Below are 21,199 nucleotides of genomic sequence, written 5' to 3'. Positions count from 1 at the left end.
CAGCTGGCTAATAGATCTGAAAGATCCTCCATGGACATAGTGTGACAGCTGAAGTTAGCCAGCACAGTCATTCAGTCTTAAACTCCTTGATTTTTTTCATTGATACTTACCTGTTGGTTTTTCACACTATTCTAGTCTGGAAAGAACCAACTAAGCTTCCGTTCATAGTGGACAGGCATAGAGGAAAAACACTTCATGCACTGTCATTGTAGCAGAGTGGATGGGATTGGTTTTAGCCATTTGATTGTGCAAAAGTGAGCCTGATATTGAGCACAGCTGTAGAAAAACAGAGTAGATAAAGCCACAGGCTGGTTTCCACTTCTCCAAGTTTCAAATATTCTTACTGGTGCATTTGTAAGCCAGCCTTGCTCTTCCTCTGGGTCTTCATGGATGCTTTTTACCTGTGCTATTTCCATGTTGCTTCTCTGAGGCTTAGCAAGCTGCTTCTCCTTTCTGCCTAACTTTCTCGTGGATGGTATGCGTCCATTTGATCTCATCTGTGTTACTGTTTTTCTTCAGCAGCTCTTCTATCATCCAAGGACTTATGGCTAGGCATTCTTAGCGTGGAGTTTTGCTATTTTAATTGTACCAACACTTTATTCGTGTTCTTCTGTTATGTACGTTTCCTCTTTCCTTCACTGTATTTGTAGCCCTTCTTGGCACTACTTCTATGCTCTGCTAAGATGAATTGAAGCTAGTAACCAGAATCATACATTATTTTCTAAATGAGGTCTCATCAGGGCCTCAGACAAAGGCACTGGAACTTTCCCATTCTTATTTGAAATATCTTTCCCAGATCATTGAATTTTCCTTTTCCAGCTTTGCTTTAAGGCTTGTTTTTACCGGGTCATCTGTCACTTCAAGCTGATAAGCTCCAAGTCAGTAGCAGAAACTCTTGCTCTTAATTTGCAAGCACTCATCCTTGTCTTCTGCACTGCTGAATAGCAATATTGGCAGTCATGGGAAATAATGGCTTTCTTGGGGAAAAGACCATTTATAAATGTGGTGTCATAGCCCTGAAATTCTGGGAGGTGTTGGCCTTTCCACCACTGCCAAATACAATCACCTCTGATACAGTAATGGAAGTTGGCCTGTACTGTAGTATCTTTTTGCTCCAGCCACAGATGATGCACTCCCTTTCTCCTAGTCATGACTTTTCGTACACACGTTATGATCAGCTGTTTACTAGCATACCACTTTATTTGCCATTCTATCACGAACCCAACTTAGGCCTGATTGATTCTCCACCAGATAAGCTAGCTGTTTTGTTGTGGTCCAAACATTTGCAAATGAATGGATCTGACCTGCAAGAGAAGGCCTGAACTCTGAGAGGAAAGATGAGCAAGCTTCTTTTAGAGCAAACGGTTTTGGAGAAATGGCAAAATGGTTTGGAGCCTGGCAAAGCATGTAATGTATTCCTATTATTTAGAGAACTAACATCTGACTCTAGGATCGGGAGGCACCTGTCTGAATCAAGATTAATTTTTGTTTGTTTTAAAAGTATTGTCATATGCAAAATCTCTGTCAGGCTCATGCTATCAGCTCTGTCTTTAACTTATGACTATCTCAGCAGTTATCCAGTCTATCAGAAAACAGTGATAGTCTTTCCCCAAAGAGGAGGAGGCTATCCTGAGGATGGAGCTAACGTGAGACCTCAGTTTGAAGCAGATGAAAGCCTTTAGTCACTGAAGTTGAGTTTGCAAGTTTTGTGAACTCCTTCACTTATTCACTTAGTCTGGGCATATAACAAAGACCCTCAAGGTGATGTCAGCAGATGAAGTGCATGTCAGTTTGAAGGGTTTGGTTTTAATTTGGCTGGCAAAGGAAAGCAATCAGATTTGAGCCTGGAATGTTACTTCTTCCTGTAATACCGAGATGACAGTGGAATTACAGCAGATAAAGGGGAATGGATCTTCAGAGCCATTTCTTTTTCCCTAAGCTGGCAAGAGTCCTCATAAACTATTCCTGACAGGCTTGTCCAACTTGTTTTTAGTGTCCATAGGATAATCCAGGAATAGAGATGCTACAAGGATGCAAGAGAATCAATCTTTATTTTTGATGGTGTCTTCCCTAAAGCATGCTGTCTCTCCTAACAGTATTACAGACTTATAGTGGCTCATTTTTAAGAAATTTTTATTTTTGCTTTCAGATCATGTCACCATAAAGCTTGTAGTGCGTTTCCATGACATCTTCATTGCCTCTGTGGACTTCTCTTTCTATGACTGTGCTGCTGTTGCCCTGCTATGGAAATCAGCACCGTGAGCACCTGGGTTTTTATCTCTAGTTATGGGGAGGGTGAATGTCCTCTCCTGGGTCATCTTAAAAGCTGCTTTTGTATCACTGTTCCAGGTGCCAGAAGTGTGTGAGCAGTCTCTGGGGGTGTAACTGGTGCATCCAGCAGCACCTCTGCACCCACAAAGCGGCCTGTGAGGAAGGAATCATTATCTACAACGAAAGGGTACATTTCCTAGTCAGTCCTATGTGCTAACAGCTTTCTTGTGTCCCAGTGAGTTACTCTTCTCAGGTAAAATAGCTCTCAATTGGTTCATGCATGGAGCTGAGCTGTTGGAGCAGATCTTCCCCTTGATATGACATGAGGCTCCATGCGCCCACACTGTTACAAGACCTTGCTAGGTTTTAGGGCAGGTGTCATCAGATGAAGCAGGTCAGTCTTCTCTCTGGGTCATCCAGCCTAGGTTCTCGAGGTGAGGGACAAGAGCAAGCCTGCAGGGAGCTCTGAGTGGAGACACAAAGCAGCTGCATTTGTGGCAGCCAGAGGTCACTGCCAGACTGTGAGGGGTGAAGGCATGCGGACCTCTGTCTGAGCAGAGCAGAGGGACTGTTGCTGAATCTTTTGCATTGTGAGCCCTGCCTGGTACTGTCCCAAGAAAGTTGCTATGAGACGTAATCCTCACTGAAATCCAGTGGGTGAAGCAGCCTCTCATGAATGTTGCTACAGGAAGCAATAATCTGTCTTCTGTTTGGGTTTTACTGTTTTTTCTCTTCTCACTCCACTGTGTTGTTTTTTCTTTTCTAGGCCCAGCTTCCAACCTCAAGTCTGCTTCCTTCTTCAGCAGCTCCCCCCAGCAAATCCTCCACCGTAGCCCCAACAACGGCCACAAAACCTGTCACTCCCCCCGTGCGTGTGGTGCTGAGCACTGTGCCCCCCACAGAGCCTGTCCCCATCACAACCTCTGCAGTCTCAGATACAACAACCGAGCCTATCGGGACCCTCAGCTACACGTACTTGACTCTCTCATCTGAAGCTGCCTCTCTCCAAGCCTCCACAGAATCCCCTCTGCCACCGCCAGCAGACAAACCTGCTGTCATGGTGCCAGATACAACTTCCCCTGCTGCATCTGTTGTCACCAGCCCATCGAAGCCTGTGGATCTCACAACCCTGCCCACCTCTGAGGCGAGAGCCACCACACAGGAGCCGTGGCCCACCAACTCACCCACCACTGTAGTGGGTAGTCCTCTGCACTCGTCTGTGGCAGCAGTAACGCCTTCTCCTCACGTCACCAGTTTCACGTGGCCTCCTAGTTCTGTTCCTGCTACAGAGGCATTGACATCTGCTATCCCGTCTCCCCAAACCTACAGCTATAAGCCAGGGGTCCATGTTGCCTCTGACTCTCCCAGAGAGCTGGGAACTAAACTACCTGCTTCAGACCTCCCGCCATCAGCTTCCCCAGACTGGCTGCTAGGGGAAGGCACAGAGCTCCAGGACGCAGAGGACTGGATGGATTTGCTGCAGGCTGAGAATGACACATCTCCCTTCTCTGCTTCTACTCTTCTCTCGGGTGACGGTGATTCTTCAGAAAGGGATGCTCCTGACTTTCCCAGGATCGTCCATCCTGACCTCGACTATCAGTATGATGCCCCTGGGTTTTGGGAGGAGGTAGGTTACTGGACTTTGGAGTCCACAACCTAAGGCTGTAACACTTTAAAATTTCAGTACAGTTTACTGATCTAATACATTTCAGCACACAGGAGAGGTTGAGCTCCTCTAGAGGAGAAAAGCTGAAAGCTGTAATATGCAGGGTGAGAAGTGGCACCTTGAGAAAGCAAAAATATGTGGGAAGATGTTCCAAGGTTTTGTAAAAGTTCTGGCCTGGAGGTCCTGTGATGCCTAGCATGTTCACAACTTTCTGCTGTTCACCACTTTGGGCTCTTGCTCGGCTTTCTGTAACTCTGTGATAAAGAAGCACAGCTTCCTATTCCTGTTTCTCTGTTGGTCTATTAGGTTCTGATTCCCTCTGAGCTGTCTGAGCTGCAGAAGTCCCTTTCTCTAAAGGTGTGTGTTTGTTTTCAGAATGAAGAGCTTATCTGGGGTCCTGATGCATGTCCTTGTGTGCAAGGAATCCAGGGATCTTCGCTGTTTCCAGTCAATGTGGCAAGGAAGATAACTCTGCTGGGAAAGAACTTCCACCTCTATCAGGTAGTAGCCGCTATCTCCTGTTAGCATTGAGAAACTGTCGTAGAATAGAGCACTTTTGGGGCAACCTGTCCCCAGGGCTGCTAAAAATACTTGTAAGAGGTGATAGGGCTCTGCCTAGATTTTTTTTTCCTGCTAGAGAAATAGCAGATCTATAGATAAGGAATTACATAGTTAGACTTATTGGTGGGTGGGAGGGTACCCAGGGAGGAGAGTACAGGTGTGGACCCACCTGTCAGAAATGATCTGCATGTGTTAGCATTAAATTGCACCTATGCTGTGCAGCAGGTGATAGTTTTTGGAGTAACTTTCTGCTGAATCTCTGTGTGTGTTCCTATCTCCATAAACTGAAGATAAGTCATCTGCTCCTTTTCCTTTCTGGCCTACTAATATTGATGTGGCTATTCCTGTCGTACCTGAAACTTCTGCAGTGGGGAAAACCAGCCTTGAAAGCTACATTCCTTGGGTGTGCCTCTGATAAAAATTCTGCTTGCTTCTCAAGACAGAAGACTGATTTAGTAACTGCTTACAAATGACCACCTTGGATCGTGCAGCCCACAGACTAATTATTACTTTGTGTTAAACCTGATATATTACATTGCACAGAGGAACAGAGCTGATTACAGATGCGTATCTGTCTTTTTTTACAGGAATTGTCTAAGCAATTTGGTAGCAAGTTTATAGGAGAGAAAATAAAAATATTCTTAGTGTTTTTGAGGTGCACTGCCCCAATCTGTACACTTTACTTTTCATTTCTAGGCTTGTCTCTCTCAGAGCTTTACAGATATAACCTCACAGTCCCACTGGTTTTTCTTTAATTCTTCCTCCTGTGCTGAGTTCTCCCCACACTGACATTCACGTGGTCCCTTCTAGGTGTTTTGTTTTGTGTCAGTTTGATTCCTTTCACATGTGGGGGCAGTGAGAGCATAGAGAGCCCTTCAATATAGCGCAGAAATGGTCTAATGAAGGGAATGAGAGGAATGCACTGCCTGTTCAGTAAGTGGCATGGTACAGGGTACTGAACTGGCGTGTACCAGGAAGCTCCATGTGGTAGAGAAATGGTGCTGTGTGTCTCTTGCCATCTACAGGACCAGCAGTGGGACTATGAGTGTGTCCTGAACTTAGAGGAGAGGACAGTGGTGATGGATGCTTATGTGGAACAGGAAGAAACAAACCAGTCCCTCTGTTATATCACATGTCAGCTGCACCAGGTGAGTACTTGGGATGTGTGATTTTTATTTCAGAGTTCACACTGATCTGTTTTTACTTGGCGTACTTATCTGGCAGGCTGGGAAGCAAGCTCTTCAGGAGTGCATCCTCATCTGTGATGCTGCTGCCTGGTGATAATGGTGTATTCAGCCTGCAGAAGGATTGTGCTGCCTGAGCCACAAGATCTGTTGCTGCATTTACCACAGCAAAGAACAATGCTGTTTCTGAATCACTGCTCCATGCTACCTGCCAGGACAATGCTGTTTTTGTTTTAGCTTGAGTGATTGCTGGTCATGTTTTCCTGGATTGTGATTTCCTCTGGAATGGTGGTTCTTTTGCAAAAAGAAAAAGAGGATATCGATACAAATTTTGGTTTTGGCAGTGTAAGCTAGCCTATGGATTATAAGAATATCAGGCACAATAAAATAGTGATGTGTTTTTCAGGATGTGTGGATATTGCATGAGGCAGGATTTTCAAACAGAGGTGATATTTTTAGTTTGCAAACTAACATAGTTGAAGGAGAGGAACAACATAAGCTTTTGTGGACACAAGCCCTTTAGACCAACTACAATCCTACATCTTGGTCCCAAATGAAATGAATTGTGCTGAAAGGCTATCTTGAGCAATTCTGAGCAGGTGGCTTGTAGGTAGAAAGTTAGATTTTTAGGAATACAGCTATGAAGTTAGGCAAGTAGCTGTGTGAGTATGTGAGTATGTTCACAGTGCTCACCTGGTGAACCAGTGTTTGCTGTTCTTCCTAGTGCAGGTATTGTGGCTGTGTGAACTAGTGAGGGCAGGCTTATGTTGCTGTTGCCTTGGTTAATGCTACCTTGACCACTTTTGCCATCGGAAGTGGTCTGGCCACATTCGCAGGAAGTTCCATATAGGTTGTCCCAGTGCTCTGTGCAGGTTAGACAGACCCTGATTTCGTTTGTTCAACTGGCTCATTTGTGCCTCCATTAAGTCCTTGACTTTGTTTTCTGTCTCTGCAGTACAGTTATACAGCACCTCAACTTGAATTCAATGCTGTGGTGTTTGTGCAGAGGCAGCAGCACCTTCGAGTGGACAGCGCTGCAGATCTTCACGGTAGGAATGCAACACCCCCACAGCAAGAATACAGTGACTGGGATGGAGGGAGGTTGAGAAATCGCCAACTTGACTTTTGGCGTCTCTAATAGTCCTATCACAGGGAAATGGGGGAAGCTGTACAGCCCTTGTTCCTGTGAGTTGTTATGGGGAGGACAAGAGAGGGTGCCCAAACGTGTGCCCTAAGCAATGTTTGCAGATGCCTCTGAATATTTCTCCTTTGCAGTGACTTTCTACAACTGCTCTGTGGGGCACACAGATTGTAGCCGCTGCCAAACAGCTGACTCGAAGTACAACTGTGTGTGGTGTGGAGGTGAAAACCCTAACTGTATCTTCAGGGGTTCCTGCAAGGAAGAGATAGAGGACCTGTGTCCAGCACCTCTCATTCACTCTGTGAGTAGCTTGCTTGTTAGGGTACTGTACTGGGACAAGGAGGGCTCCATCCTCCAGCTGAGACCAGAGGTCTGAACTCAGATTGCAAATAGTGCAGCTCAACAATGCATTGGCCACCTGAAGAACACATTAGTCCTATTCTACTGTGGTTCCTCAATGTTGGGGGAGGGGGTCACACTAGACTTTTGTGCTGGGCTGTCAAGGGACTGATAGAGATCAATGGGGAAAGATGCATTTGTACCTCATGAAAGCTGAAACTGGCATGCTGGAAGGAGCAGAATCATCCTGCAGATGAAATCCTCCAACAGTTGCTGAAGCAGATTGGCCCAGCTGGGGAGAAGGAGGACAAAACCAAAATGGTAATGGGCCAGCAGGGATGGGAAGGGCATGACAGGTTACTGGGATTAATGATTTTGATCTGTTTATTTTGAATGTTTCTCGCTAACTGCCACATGACAAATGTCTGTAGCTGTGTGTCCCTTTTGCTGTCAGCTTGTCCTCCCTCCAGTGGCACACAACATCCATGTGCTGCATCTTGTCTTAGCTTATCTTGGATGCTGTTCAGGGCCAGAGCTCTGAGGTTTGTGCGGCATGGAATTCACTGATGTACTGATGCTGAGGAGGATGGTGCTTGCTGCTTCCATACCAGTAACACATGAGCTCTGCATTCCCACTTCTTCAGCAGAAATGCCCTTTGGAGTAGTCAGCATGTTGATGAAAAGTCAAAGCAGGGCAGCCCTTGCTTAGAAATCTGTAGTCTCTAGGAGTACTGCTTGCAACAGTGAGATATGGAAAAGAAGGCTCTGTTTGTGGTGTTCTCATTTATGGCCTTTCTTGTGGTGATGGTGTAAACTGACGCTAGTCCCAGACAATAAAAGGAGTCTATTGCAATGCCCAGACAAGGCAGAATTGGTAATGGGGCAGTTCTGAAGGACCCTGTGCTGCAGATCAGTTGCCAGACTGAAGGGATATGAGATACTGTGACATTTACACGTGTGCGGATGTCTTTGCAGGTGTACCCCCTGTCTGGACCAGTGGAAGGTGGCACTAGAATCACCATCACTGGCTCAAACCTCGGGCAGAAACATCAAGACATTGCAGAAACTGTCACTGTTGCAGGAATTCCCTGTGCCGTAGATGCTCAAGAGTATGAGATCTCTAGCAGGTAGAGTATCTGTGAACCTCCTCCCAGAGGCAGGCGCTGGCTTTTCCCTTGGCTGCTGATACTAGGCTGAAATTTCATTGCCTTTGCTGTAGCAGGTATTGAGCCTTGCCTGTTCCCCAGGGAGTGCCGCTGAGTAAAGTCATCGTCTGATTAGTTAGGCAGTGACCTTGGAGATAAGATTGTGTGAAAGGAAACAACCCGACAGTGCTGCTGTATGCTGAACATGCTGTCAGTGCAGGACCTGCAAACTAGCTGGCTCAGAGGAGTCACAGGCTAAGCGCCATGTGGTTTCCTGGGCGTACGTCATCACCCTGTTACGAGGTGACTTCAAGAAAGCAAAGATGTGGCTTTTGCAAGTGGCATTGCTAGGAAAATGTACTGATCTTGTTAACACAGGGTGAGGATGGGAATGTGTGGTTGGAGGTACTATAGTTTCTTGCCTCTGTTTGAGCCCTCAGACTGTCAGTCTTCTCTAGCTGACCAGTCTCCCAGGAATGCATCCAGTGAAAGGACATTTCTAGCCAGTGACTGACAAGGAAGTCCTGCTAGCCCTATGCCACTCCTCAGTGACTGGCAGGTCACATAGTGCTTATAGAAGCAGGGGCTAGGAAGATTAGAAGGGGGAAAAAGCTGTCCTGTGAGATGCAACTATGCTAGTGATAAAGGGCAGTGGGTATCTGGTGTGTCTGGTCAGGAAAGGACTTGTATTGTGAAGAACTGTAATCAGGTGTTGAGAGGTATGTCTGGGGCAGCTGGGAAGCAAGGAGAAGGAAATGTGCAGAGTTGGTCTGTGGTTGGGCAGGTAGATGGGAGGCTTGGACAAGGGAGGGAAAGGAGCCAAGCAACCAGCAGGAGATGTGGAGAGAAGAGCAGAGCAATTGTGAGTAACCTCTCATCAGAGCTATTATAAACCCATTTGTCCATTCCATGTTAGCAGTAGTTGTAGCACCCTTCCCTCTGGGAGCCAGGTAAGATCCTGTTGGGAAGTGGCCCACTGTGAGCAGTGTTGTCCTGTCTGTGCTCTTTGTTTGTCCTATTCCATCTGCTTTCTGTTTTCATCCTAGAACTAGAATATATTGTTCTGGGGTAGCACAGTCTTTGTTCTGTATTGGCATGTCACTAGGGTCCTGGACTGGGACTGGCTCCCCACACTGCCCAAGTCAAAATTCCTGGGCCATTTTGGTTGAGGGATATAGCTGTGAACCTGGAATGCGCTCCTGAGCAAAGCCAAACAAAATTAATTTCCTATCACGTAGGAAGGCTGAGGAAACCCTTCTGGCAGAGTAAAGGTTTTCTGTTAACTGACTGTAACATGGGGTTCCCTGTTTTAAATACAGCTTGACTTGTCACCTTGTCACTGTCTTCCATACCAAATTATGACTGGAAAAGGGGCTGGGAAGAATGGGTAGCGCAGATCAGGGGAATAGGCTGGTCTCATAAGTCACTGGCTGAAGACTAGTGCCATCTAGACGTAAAGCCTCAAGAGTTTTCTTCTGCATCAGACAGTGTTAATCTGTGGATTGGCCTCTGATAGTTTGAGGCCACTCCAGATGTGATAATGGCACCCTTCTTGGCCTGTTCGTGCATCTGTGTTACGAAAGTCTTCATCCTGTCTGCGAAATAATTTTGGATAGGATTTGGTTGTGGAATTGCCCCCTGCTTTTATCAGTTGCTTCTAAATCAACTGTTAAAGCTCCTTCCCAATGTTCGATCGTATATTCTGAGCACGTGGTAGGGCTGCAAGAGGGACCTGGGAGTACTAGATGCCTCTTAGAGCCTGATACGGTGGATTCAGCTGATCTTCTCTTCCATGAGTGTGACACTATGCTTGGATTGCCCTGCAGTATCGTGTGTGTCACTGGTGGGAGCTGGACAGAGCAATTTGGGCACATTGTGGTGGAAGTGCCTGGAGGAGGACGTGGAGTTTCTGGGCATATTTTCACCTATCAGGTAATGCTGTTGCTGCTTAAATACCTTTCCATATTCTTCCAGTGCTTTTGTTGCAGGACTGTTTATTGCATGAACTTATTGGGCTTTGCCAGATACTTGTAGCTGGGATTTTTATATGATTTTGGTGTTGAGGGTTGTTTTCCATTCCTAAGACCACAAGAACAGCTGCACTGGGTCATAGCAATAGCATAGCTATTAAGCCTAGTGTTTTCTTTTGATATTCCATTAAATGCTTAAGGAAAGAAGCTAATATAGACTACAACTTCATGGCAATCTGCAGCTTGGACTTCCTGAATTTGAGATTTTATTGGTAACTTAGCATTTTAATAGGACTTACGACTTTTTTATGTTAACTTTTTAATTGCTGCTTGAACATGTTTTTGACTTCTGACCTTCAGCAGCTAATGGCAGTAAGCCCAGAGTTACTGTGTGTTGTATGGAAAAATGCTTCCTATTATTTTTAAATTCCTGTCTGATATTTCATAGTTCTTGGGTTGAAGATAATATTTAAGTAATTACATTTAAGAAAGAATTGCTGGGGTTTTTTTATCCTTGTTGTGCCATTTAAAATTGTATTTACCAAATTGTATACTCCCTTCCCCCCTGGGAAGGGAAAAAAGAGACCTGAAAAGTCTTAACCTATTTCATCTTTGACTGCATAGAATCATGTTTGTTTCTTTTCTCTATTTTGGTTCTATTATCCCCAATCTGAGACAAGGTGGTCAGAACTGTATGCTATAGTCAAGATGCAAGTGTAACATAGATTTGTACTGTGGTACAAAAGTAACTTTTTTCTCCGTAAGTTTCTTTCTCAATAAGTCCTAGTGCTTGTGGGGGTTCTTTTTGTTTGTTTTTTTCTTTACTACATGAACCACGGATCTTAGATGTTGTAGATACCGAAGCACTCCTGAATGCACAGTAGCTAGTTCAAAACTCAACTGTGTGCATGTATAGTTGGGTTATTTTTTTCTTATTGTTGTGGTTTTCCTGCTCCTTCTCACTTGACATAACTTTCTTTTCGTTCGTCAACAATGAATGTGGTTTCTCAATGGGATTAAGTTTTTGTTACTCTGAATAATTTATCAAATTTCATCTCCCCTTTCCAGATCACCTACAAGTATGTTTAACAGCACAGATCTCTGCACAAATTCTTAGGGCACTCTGTTGGTAACCTCCTCCTTTATTGAACAGACAGACAATTTATTTGCTGCCTTGTCATTCCTAACTTGTAACTATCAGTAACTTAATCTAGTTACTGATCTGAACAATCCCTTTGAACTGCTAATCTCAGGCTTTGTGTGAGAGGCTCACAGCTCTGCAGTTTGCAGCATCCGTCTGCCTTTTACCTTATGTGGAAAGACTGTGGTCCCTGACTCGTGTTTCCTAGTGTTGTTGATCCCTCTTCTGTTGCCTCTGCTCCATAATAACCTGAGCCTAGCTGAGGCCTGCATGTGATTGGGAACAATAGCATCTGTTTTCAGAGCACTGGAGGTCACTGGGCATGTTCTGCTGTTTTTTTTCCTTGCCTTGTTTTACGAGGTCCTTGTCACTCACCTCTTAACTCTTTTCTCATAGAACCCGGAGCTGAAATCCATTATTCCAACTCAGGGCCCTAAAGCGGGAGGAACCTGCCTTACTCTTCTGGGCTCAAAGCTGCTGACTGGACATCCCAGCGAGATCAGTATCCTGCTTGGAGACCTCCCTTGCCACATGTAAGATGAGGGCCTGCAACCAAACATAGCCTGCTGCACTGGCTGAGCACTGCCCATCCCTCAGTCCTTCCCAGAGAATAACAGGGCATGGTGCTGCCTGGCTCAGCCCTTTCTGCACGCTGAGAGCTGCGCTGTCCTCTCATGTTGCTGGAGATCCCCCCTCTTGAGGGCTGTGGCAGCAGCCTCAACTCTTACTTTCCTGCCCACTTTTCCTTGCCCAGGGACAATGCTCCATAGTCTCTGTTCTTCATGCCTTTTTACAGGACTCTACCCCATCCTGACAGCTCTGCTTTTGCTAATGGGAACCCATCCACAGTTGGCTCCTGCAGACTAATGCTAAGGGCTGCTTGTTCTCTGCCCTGCTGGGACAAGTGTGCCTGACAGCATTGTCTTGGACAGTGGTTGTATCTGTTTTTTGTCCATGTGCTGCTCACTGGCAATTGTCCAGCAATTGTTGCTTGCTTATAAAGGATTTCTAGATTAGAAAGGGAAGTGGATAAGCTACAAGACTTTTTAACATCAAATTTAGGAAAATATCAGAGGAGCCCACAGACTGTCGACAAAGAGCACTAAAGACCCTGTCTCTGCAGTGGCTGTATTAATCCCTTGTTCTCCCCTCTGTCTCTCTAAGCCTTTCTGAAATGAGAGAGGATCAGCTGGCATGCCAGACGAGTCCTAGCAATGTGTCTGCAGAACTCCCAGTAACTATCAAATATGGGGACCAGGAGCGGAGACTGGAAGGATCCCTCTTCAGATACACCCTGGATCCCAACATCACTTTTGCAGAGCCTCCTAAAAGCTTCCTCAGGTATGAAGACAGAACACTTACACTGTACTCAAGGCTGTGGCAGGCAGCACCAGTGTCTTCTGTCTGTTGTGTTGCACTCTGAAGTAAAGTCAGGCTTGTGGCATTGGGTATAAATGGAAGGGTGGAAGCACAGGGGACAGAGCTATTGCCTAATGGATAGATGAGACTAGCTGCTTTTCTCTTCCAGTGGAGGGAGAGTGCTCAGAGTTCATGGATACAACCTGGATGTTGTACAGAAACCAAAGATTCGAGTTACAGTTTCTCCATCTGAACGCCGGCGCCGGGGACTGGGACGATGGCGCAGAATTATTCCAGACACTGAGTGCCCTGAGGGTGCTCTGTGCAGCATCCAGCAGGTAGTGTGGCAAATCACTCCGAGCAGCTGAGGATGCATTTGGTGCACTGCACTGGAGAGATGGACTTTCTGTCTCTAGGGCCTCTGGAACCCCTGCAGTTACTGGCTTGGTTCCTGCTGACTAACAGCCCTGGGCAGAGGGAAGTGTTCTCTCTCAGGCTTAAAGGCTGAGCACTTTCACAAATATTTGCCTGAGTTAGGTGTGCCTGTGGCTAGAGCTGTGCAGGACTTGTGGTAGGAGACAGAAACAGCAGAGCAGCAGTGTGGAGATGAAGAAATCTACAGCAGATCCGTTTAGTCTGTCCTGTTCAGCGTCTCCAAGCTCCAGACATTTCCTTTTGCGTGTCTCTCTATCCCCTGGGCTATCTCTCACTCTGAGATGTTAAAATAGGCAGAGTTGAGTGAAATGACCAATTCCACCAATGGTTTTCTGGTCTTCTGCTGTCAGTGTCCTGAGATGGGTCACTGCAGAGCAGTAATGATCTGGTCCTCAGGACTGTAGAGAATGCAGCAGAATTTGCAGAGCAAAAGGGTATTTGATAGCTGCAATACAGCAGTGATTTGCATTTGTAGTACAAGCAGTGGAGAGTTTCCTGTACATGTTCTTAAGAGGCGCTTGTGGTGGTGAATTCCTGTGAGGGAGGGAAAAAAATAGACAGTAATACTTTTATCACACAAAATGTCCCCTAGCCCACGACTTCTTTCACAGAAGCATACAGGCTACAAAATTGGTCTTAAATTGGGTATTGAAGGTTCCTAGTCCTGCCCTGTCTGAGCAGGGAGTCCAAAGCTGATGCCTCTCAAGGATTTGCCATGGGGGAAATGTGGGAGCTGCTTTCCACTGTTGAGACCTGGGTGCTCACAGCAAAACCTATGGCTATGAAGACTTTCTCTGGAGGATTATGGAGAATTCGTCAGATGTTGAGTTTTCCCTCTGCAATTAGCAGAGCTGCTTTTGCATTGCTCCAGATGAGATGAATATAAGCTGGCCCCAAAGAGCTCAGGGTGGGGGAGTGCTGTAGGGCTGCAGCACCACTGGAGTTTCAATACTGACGCTCATTTTTCCTTTGGCCTTTAGTTTGAAGAACCGTGTCTCATTAACTCCTCCTACCTTATCTTGTGCAAAACTCCAGCCATTAACCTGCTCTTGCGGAATGCTCATATCAAACTGGAGTTTATTCTGGATAATCTGAGCTTTGATTTCAACTCGCTTCATCCCATGCCCTTCTCTTATGAAGTCAACCCCATCTTAAAACCCTTGAATTCTGAAGACCCTGCCAAACCATATCGTCACAAGCCTGGAAGCGTCATCTCTGTGGAGGTAATACAAAAATAGTTGGAAATAACATAATTTGTACAAAGCTGTTGCTAAACTGGGACTGTTTTTAATCAGTTTGATCCTGCATCCAAGCTTTTAAAGCTTTTAAAGTATTTGACAGGCCTACAGGCCTACAACCTGTCACAACAGTAAGCAATAAGGAAGAAATGTTACTAGGTGGAGGTAGGAAAATTATTCCATAACAATGACACAAAAAGGTAGACGTTGTTTGTGCTTCTTTTTTCTGTATATGCATAGAAAAAGGCTCTGAGGTATTTCTTTGTATGGAAGAGTATTTTCTGGTCTACTAGAAATGGAGAAGGATAATGGCTGTGCCCAGAGATGTACACTTCCTCCACTGACTCTTTTTCATATATGAATGAAAACTACCAGGGTATACCAGTTTAGAAATGTCCAGGACTTCAGCTGTTGGTATTGAATGCATCTTGGAGAAATAGAGAAGTTTGAGAAGGCTGGGAGAGAACTAACATGACATCAGCTCTCAAAGAGCAAGGCAGTTGAGCTCCGTACTTGCTGGTTACCCTGACAGGACTCTTGGCAGAAGTATGAAAATGCTGCTGCAGAATTCAATTTGAAAGCATTAAAGCCTAAAAATGTAATTAGTGCCAATCAGCGTGGTTTTACTAAAAAAAAAAAAAAAAAAAAAAAAAAAAAAAAAGCTTAAAGAAATGAAATCAGATTTGCTTGGCTGGTAAGAACGCTGTAAATGTGTTAAACTTCAGTTAGGCACTTGTGGACTAACCTGAACACTTAACTTTCCTGGCATGAGACTACATTTTTTTTGGGGGGGTGGGAGGGGTGAAGAGCAGAGCTCACCTATGGTGTGGCTGGAGAGCCTCCATTAGATAGGCCTCTTTCAGCTGTACTTATGATATGGATCCTAAAGCTGTGATCTTTAATCAAGAAAATATCTTGATTGCAACTTGCAGATGATGAATATGATGCCGATGACAATTCCATTGCACCAAGTAAGCACCACTCTGTACAATCCCCAGAGATGGGTCCCATCTCATCATGCAGTCCAAGTCAAACAGCATATGTATTAATGCAAAGTCTTACGTATAGGAGCCAGGAAATCAGCACAATGTGGAGGGAGAAAAAGGGGGGGGAGTCAAAGTGACCTAGCAGCTGAGCACACAGTCCCAGAGTAATGCAGTGACAGAGTTAATGCGATCTTTGTGCTGCCAGAGGAGCAGTGAGTTTGAAGAGGGGGGCTATTTCTTCTTTTCTTTGAGATTCATGAAGCTGGCAGTGAAGCCTCGTGTCCTGTTTGAATGTTGATATATTTAAAGTGAATGCTGGAAAAGGAATGAATCTGGCAAATAATCCTAACTAATTATGATGGTGGCAGGGGTAAGGAATGACTTAGGCTGGAGAAATTCTTGCAGATGCCAGCTGTATGTATTAGTGAGTAATTCCTCTGAACTAAATCAGTTGTCCTCCTTGGGAAGACAGTGCCATGTTGAAAAACTCCTTAATCTCATAGAGGAAAGCTTTAAGAAGCAGGCAGAAGCTGGATACATTTGAACTAGAAGTGAGGTGCAACACATGGGGCTTCAGGGAGGCAAAAGGTGTCCTGGGGGGCTGAGAGAAGGGGAGCAGAGAGAATAGATATGATATTGGCTTGAGGTATGAAAAAGGAAATTTTTCATATGTTAACAAACCTCTGGAACAAGACCCTCTGCTTTCAGGTGCAGAGGGGTGGTGAATCTTTGGTGGTTTATCTAAAAACAAATCATTGGCTTAGAGCATTAGCAGCAATGTAGCTGGTGATGTGGAAGAGATTGAACTGGATGGTCTAACAGTTGCTTTTGATTCAAGGCTGCATGCCTCTTCCTGGTAGAGGAGGTAGTGTTTCAGACAGATAAGGTTGGCCTGTGCAGCAGAGGATGGCTCCTGCTGATGTGGCTATATAAAGAAGATTGAGGGTGGGTTAAGATAGCTGGAGTCTGGGAGAAATGACAGGGCAAGTGGAAGTGTAGGTAAGAAACAGGAATGTTGCAGGGATGCTGTAATCTGAATGGTACAAAAAGGATCTGTGCACAGGTGTGGCAAGTTGGTTTGTTGGGGAGATTTCAGGACTGTCTGAGAAGTTTAAAGGAATAAATGGAGGTAGGAGAGTACTCCAGGGTGCTCATAATTCTCAGAGCTGTTCTGAAAATTGACTTCCGTGTGGTAGATGTGACTGTGTGGGGCTTAGAAAATAAACTACATAGCCAATTCAAATATAAACCTGGGCAGGCATGAAAAAAGGCAGCTTTCATCCTATGCTGTTCATCTCCATCTTCTCTGGAGCCATGGACAGTGCAGAGGTTTTTTTTGTTGTTTTTGTTTTTTTTCTTTTTTTTTTCTTTTTTCTTTTTCTGGATCTGTTACATTTTTCCACCTGTGTTCCAGGGGGAAAATCTAGATCTGGCCATTTCCAAGGATGAAGTTATGGCCATGATTGGGGAAGGAATCTGTGTGGTGAAGACACTGACAAGGAATCATCTGTACTGCGAGCCTCCCTCTGAGCAGCCAGCTCCACGGCACCGCACGAAGCGAGAGGGCACAGACTTGCTCCCAGAATTCACGGTAGGGATTCAGCAATAGCACTGGATATCATGATGTCAGCAGAAGCACCAGGAAGAGAGAATCATGGAGACAGAGTAGAGCAGGAAGTGGAGAAAAGGCAGAAGCTCTGCTGGGGGAGAGGAGATACTAGAAGTGGCGAGGAGCAGCAGCTGTTCCCAGTTCTGCCCTTAAAAGTGCCAAGCATTGCCTGAAGCAGGAGGTACTGCTGGATCCAGAAGCGATGCTGTGGGATATAGCTTTGTTAGAGCTGAATGCCAGCTGCGCTCATTCTGGAGAGGCCTGGTGGTTTTGCTATTCATCTGGTGCACTGAGCTAATATCTTGTCACATCTTCTCCTGCAGGTACAGATGGGGAACTTGAATTTCCTCCTGGGCAGAGTGCAGTATGACACAGAAAGCCAACTCACCTTCCCATTGGAGGCACAGATTGGTTTGGGCGTTGGTGCATCCTTTGTGGCACTGATTGTTCTGGTCATTGTCTTCATCTACAGGTGAGAGGCTGTGATGCTGTATGAGATCCTTAAATTGCTGTACAACATCAGTAGATGTGGACACACCCATACATCTTGGACCTAAACAGGGTCTGTGTTTTCTTTATTTTGTGCCAAATTCTGAGAGATACAAGCATGGTGCACCTGTCTTGTAGTTCACTCAGAGCATGAACCTCCTCATGGGTGCTCCAAGAGGCACATGTGATTTACAGAACAGAGTTTGGTATCCTGTAAAAATAGAAAGTACCTCAACAGCATTGCCTTAGTCTTTGGCAGCAATATAGCAGCTGGCAAGGACAATCTCTGGGCTAGGACCCCTGGAAACTATTCTGCTGCTTCTTACAGGAGGAAGAGCAAACAGGCTCTGAGGGATTACAAGAAAGTTCAAATTCAGCTGGAAAATCTAGAAACAAGTGTTCGGGACAGATGCAAAAAGGAGTTCACAGGTCAGTCACATTGTTCCTGGGTTCTTGCAGCTACAGGGAAGTTTGAGAAACCACTTTTGGCCCTACTACTTGTCTTCTTCCTGTGTCCTTGTTTAGGTAGCTCAGAGCAGACAATAACTCTATCTCATGCCAGCATACTAAAGCACACAACCAAATTCTGTTGCCCTATTTGTGTAGTTCAAAATATAGTCTTATTTATATAGCCCCCTTATTCTCCAGTTCATCCTCCAGAGATGAAAAACCAAAGGTCATAGAGCATTTGAAGAGACCTTTAAGACACCTAATCCAGCCTCTGTGTAGGGCAGGTCAAATTACAAGGTCTGTAGGCCCAAGTCAAGGTGCACTTCAGCTGGTTACAGCAGTGAGCACTTGTGTGGGGATCTGGGGCTCTAGATATGTGCAAGTGACCTGGATTGTGATCTCTAACTGTTGTGGGAAGCAGTGAGGAGCAGGAGCTCTGTATTATTCTGTACTGTAGATAATGGCCAGAACCACTGATCTCTGCTGAACAGCAGCCCCCTCATTGTAAAGCTGGAAGTCAGCCCCCAATTGTAAATTAGCGTAATGGCCAAATGCACTTTTTTGCTCCTTCCTGTTTTTTTTTTCCCAGTGCCTAGTCTAGTTTTAAATGGGATTCCAATATGCATCTTCCTAGCGGAAGACAGCCTACCTCTTCCTCAGTGTGACCACACTGACCCTAGTTCCACTAACCTCCTGCTCTGTACTACTGGTTGTTCAGTCATGTGGTCAGCCTCATGGACATTCCCTTTCCTTCAGATCTGATGACTGAGATGATGGACCTCACAAGTGACCTTGTGGGCACAGGAATCCCCTTCTTGGACTACAAGTCCTATGCAGAGCGCATTTTCTTCCCGGGCCACCGTGAATCACCACTGCAAAGAGACCTGGACATCCCTGAGTGCCGACGGCAAACTGTGGAGCAAGGCTTGGTCCAGCTCTCCAATCTGCTCAACAGTAAACTCTTCCTTACCAAGGTAATGTTGCTCTCTAAGAGACTGTAGGAAGCAGGGGCTGTTCATTAGAGTTCATCCCTGAATAGCTCCTGGCAGCACCAGTTCCTTTAGGAGCCAGTAGGTGAACTGCCCCATTTTCAGTGGATTCACAGACTGACTTCTCTTTCAACCCACCAGTTCATCCACACACTGGAAATCCAGCGCACTTTTTCTCCAAGAGACCGGGCCTATGTAGCTTCACTGCTCACTGTTTCACTGCATGGAAAGCTGGAGTACTTCACCGACATCCTCAAAACGCTCCTGAATGACCTTGTTGAGCAGTATGTGGCCAAAAACCCCAAGCTGATGCTGCGAAGGTGAGTCAGCCAGCCATGGTCCCATTGCTTGCTGCATAAGGGGATGGAGCCTTTTTGCCTGGCTAGCAAACTCTGAAACTTCTGCAAACGGGATAACATTGTGGTATGGGCTGCAGTTGAAGGTCCAGTCTGTGTCCAGGTAATGTGCATCGAACAGGAGGAAGTAAAAATACTGATACATATCATCCCAGCCAGCAATTGGCAGAGGAAGAGAGCAGGAAGGGGTTGAGAAAAGTAGGAAGCTGGAGTTGCCCATCACAAATTCCTATTCCTGTGAAGTTGCTGTGCGTTAGCTCTCTCCTTGTATTCAGGTACTGAGGCTCTGTCAAGTCTGCTAGTTTTGTTTTACTATTTAGAGGTCCCTGGGCCTGCAGTGTTTCAGTACTTGGCAAATATACTGAAATAGCTCCTGTGTTCAGATCCTCATTAGCTTCTTGTCCAGCGCATCCTTCTGATCTGAACAAGTTCCTCTGGTTTGAGACCTACTAGAGGCTTTTCTCTGTCTCCTGCTTGCCTGATATGTTTCACTTCTGTAATTTGGTGCCTCCTTCAGGCTGAAACATGACTCAGATAAGGAGTGAGATCAAGAGCATTAACGTTATTGGTCCATAAAGACCGTTCTTGATTCTCTGTTGTTCCTCAGTGTATTTCTTTCTCAAAGGGAATGATGTTTATCTCCCTGTTGTGCACTTCTCCTTGGCACTGTTGTCCTGTGACTAACTTCATTCTCTGTTTCAGGACAGAAACAGTGGTGGAGAAGCTGTTAACCAACTGGATGTCCATCTGCCTATACGCGTTCGTGAGGGTGAGTGCTCTGTGACTTTGTGGGGTTAAGGGACCGGAAGAGGGGAGACAGCTGCAGCCCTGCTTTGTACCTCACTCTTAATTGAAGTAGTGCCAAGGTCACCCTGTATATCAGAGTGTGGAAATGAGAGAGCTGGGCTGCTTACAGGGGGGGAGAGGGGCTTAAATCAGAGACCATTTATGCCACTCAGTGCTTCCAGTACGTCCAGTTAGGTTGTAGAGGGCTTAGTATAGCTCCGTTACCTTCATAACTTGAGACATGCTGGTGGTGGGCTGGTCTGTGCATGGGGAAGAAGGACTCTCATCTGAGCCCTCCTCTGGAGAGGGGATGGCTAGAGTCTCTCGAATTAGTCACATGGAGACTGAGCAATCGTTTGGTCTTGTGGGTCCAGCCTGTTAGCTGGCCTGTGCAGTTTCCCTGTGTATGGAGCAGAAGCTGTCAGCGGGGACTCTGTCTTTGCCTGCAGTGGTGCAGCTGCTGCATCACCTGGTGTCTTTAGGCCTGCTCTGCTTGTCCCTGGAGGTGTTCTGTGTTTCCAGGCTGCTGGACTTTGCTGTGGGGAGGAAGCTGAACTTCTGTCAGGTGAAATTCCTTCCTTTCTATACCAGGACTCTGTTGGAGAGCCCCTTTACATGCTGTTTCGAGGAATCAAGCACCAGGTGGACAAGGGGCCTGTTGACTGGGTGACAGGGAAAGCCAAATACACCCTGAATGACAACCGCCTTCTGAGAGAGGACCTGGAATACAGGACCCTGGTAAGCATCAGAGCTCTTGGGTCTCTCTAATGGGACAGGGCTGAATGTTTCTCTTCCTATGGTAGAGGCAGAAGTGCAGCATCCTGCCATTGCCTCCTGGGAGCCAGATTTATTCCAGGGCACAAGCAGCACAAATCTGCAGATGAACAAGAGCTCTGCTAAATCAGGCATTTCTGCCTTGGGCTGATACAAGCTATCACCACAGTAATCTGGTGTATGTGCCATGCTCCGTGTGTGAAATATAAGGAGACAGAATTGCTGATGGCACGTGGAAGCCTCTCTCCAGTCCTGTTAAATTGGTTTCCAGCTCTTGAGGCAAGACTGAGGACATAACATCCTATATCTG

General features: G+C 45.8%; 1 protein-coding gene across 2 annotated transcripts in view; it reads left to right on the top strand.

Moving 5' to 3' along the window:
- Positions 1-21,199, top strand: part of PLXNB1 (plexin B1) — a 66,857-nt gene that overhangs the window by 32,722 nt on the left and 12,936 nt on the right. For both annotated transcript variants that reach the window (XM_062585962.1, XM_062585961.1), the window contains 20 exons: positions 2,150-2,258; positions 2,350-2,458; positions 3,038-3,898; positions 4,313-4,438; positions 5,524-5,646; positions 6,638-6,731; positions 6,958-7,124; positions 8,138-8,289; positions 10,134-10,239; positions 11,815-11,951; positions 12,583-12,759; positions 12,947-13,115; positions 14,193-14,435; positions 16,851-17,027; positions 17,369-17,517; positions 17,863-17,963; positions 18,741-18,958; positions 19,115-19,293; positions 20,032-20,098; positions 20,707-20,853. In XM_062585962.1, coding sequence (XP_062441946.1) covers positions 2,150-2,258; positions 2,350-2,458; positions 3,038-3,898; positions 4,313-4,438; positions 5,524-5,646; positions 6,638-6,731; positions 6,958-7,124; positions 8,138-8,289; positions 10,134-10,239; positions 11,815-11,951; positions 12,583-12,759; positions 12,947-13,115; positions 14,193-14,435; positions 16,851-17,027; positions 17,369-17,517; positions 17,863-17,963; positions 18,741-18,958; positions 19,115-19,293; positions 20,032-20,098; positions 20,707-20,853 — 3,611 coding nt within the window. The remainder of the gene's footprint in view (positions 1-2,149; positions 2,259-2,349; positions 2,459-3,037; positions 3,899-4,312; positions 4,439-5,523; positions 5,647-6,637; positions 6,732-6,957; positions 7,125-8,137; positions 8,290-10,133; positions 10,240-11,814; positions 11,952-12,582; positions 12,760-12,946; positions 13,116-14,192; positions 14,436-16,850; positions 17,028-17,368; positions 17,518-17,862; positions 17,964-18,740; positions 18,959-19,114; positions 19,294-20,031; positions 20,099-20,706; positions 20,854-21,199) is intronic.

This window comes from Rhea pennata, chromosome 12 (assembly GCF_028389875.1).
Source record: "Rhea pennata isolate bPtePen1 chromosome 12, bPtePen1.pri, whole genome shotgun sequence".
Lineage (NCBI taxonomy): Eukaryota > Metazoa > Chordata > Aves > Rheiformes > Rheidae > Rhea > Rhea pennata.
This window is presented reverse-complemented; position numbering and strand designations above follow the sequence as displayed.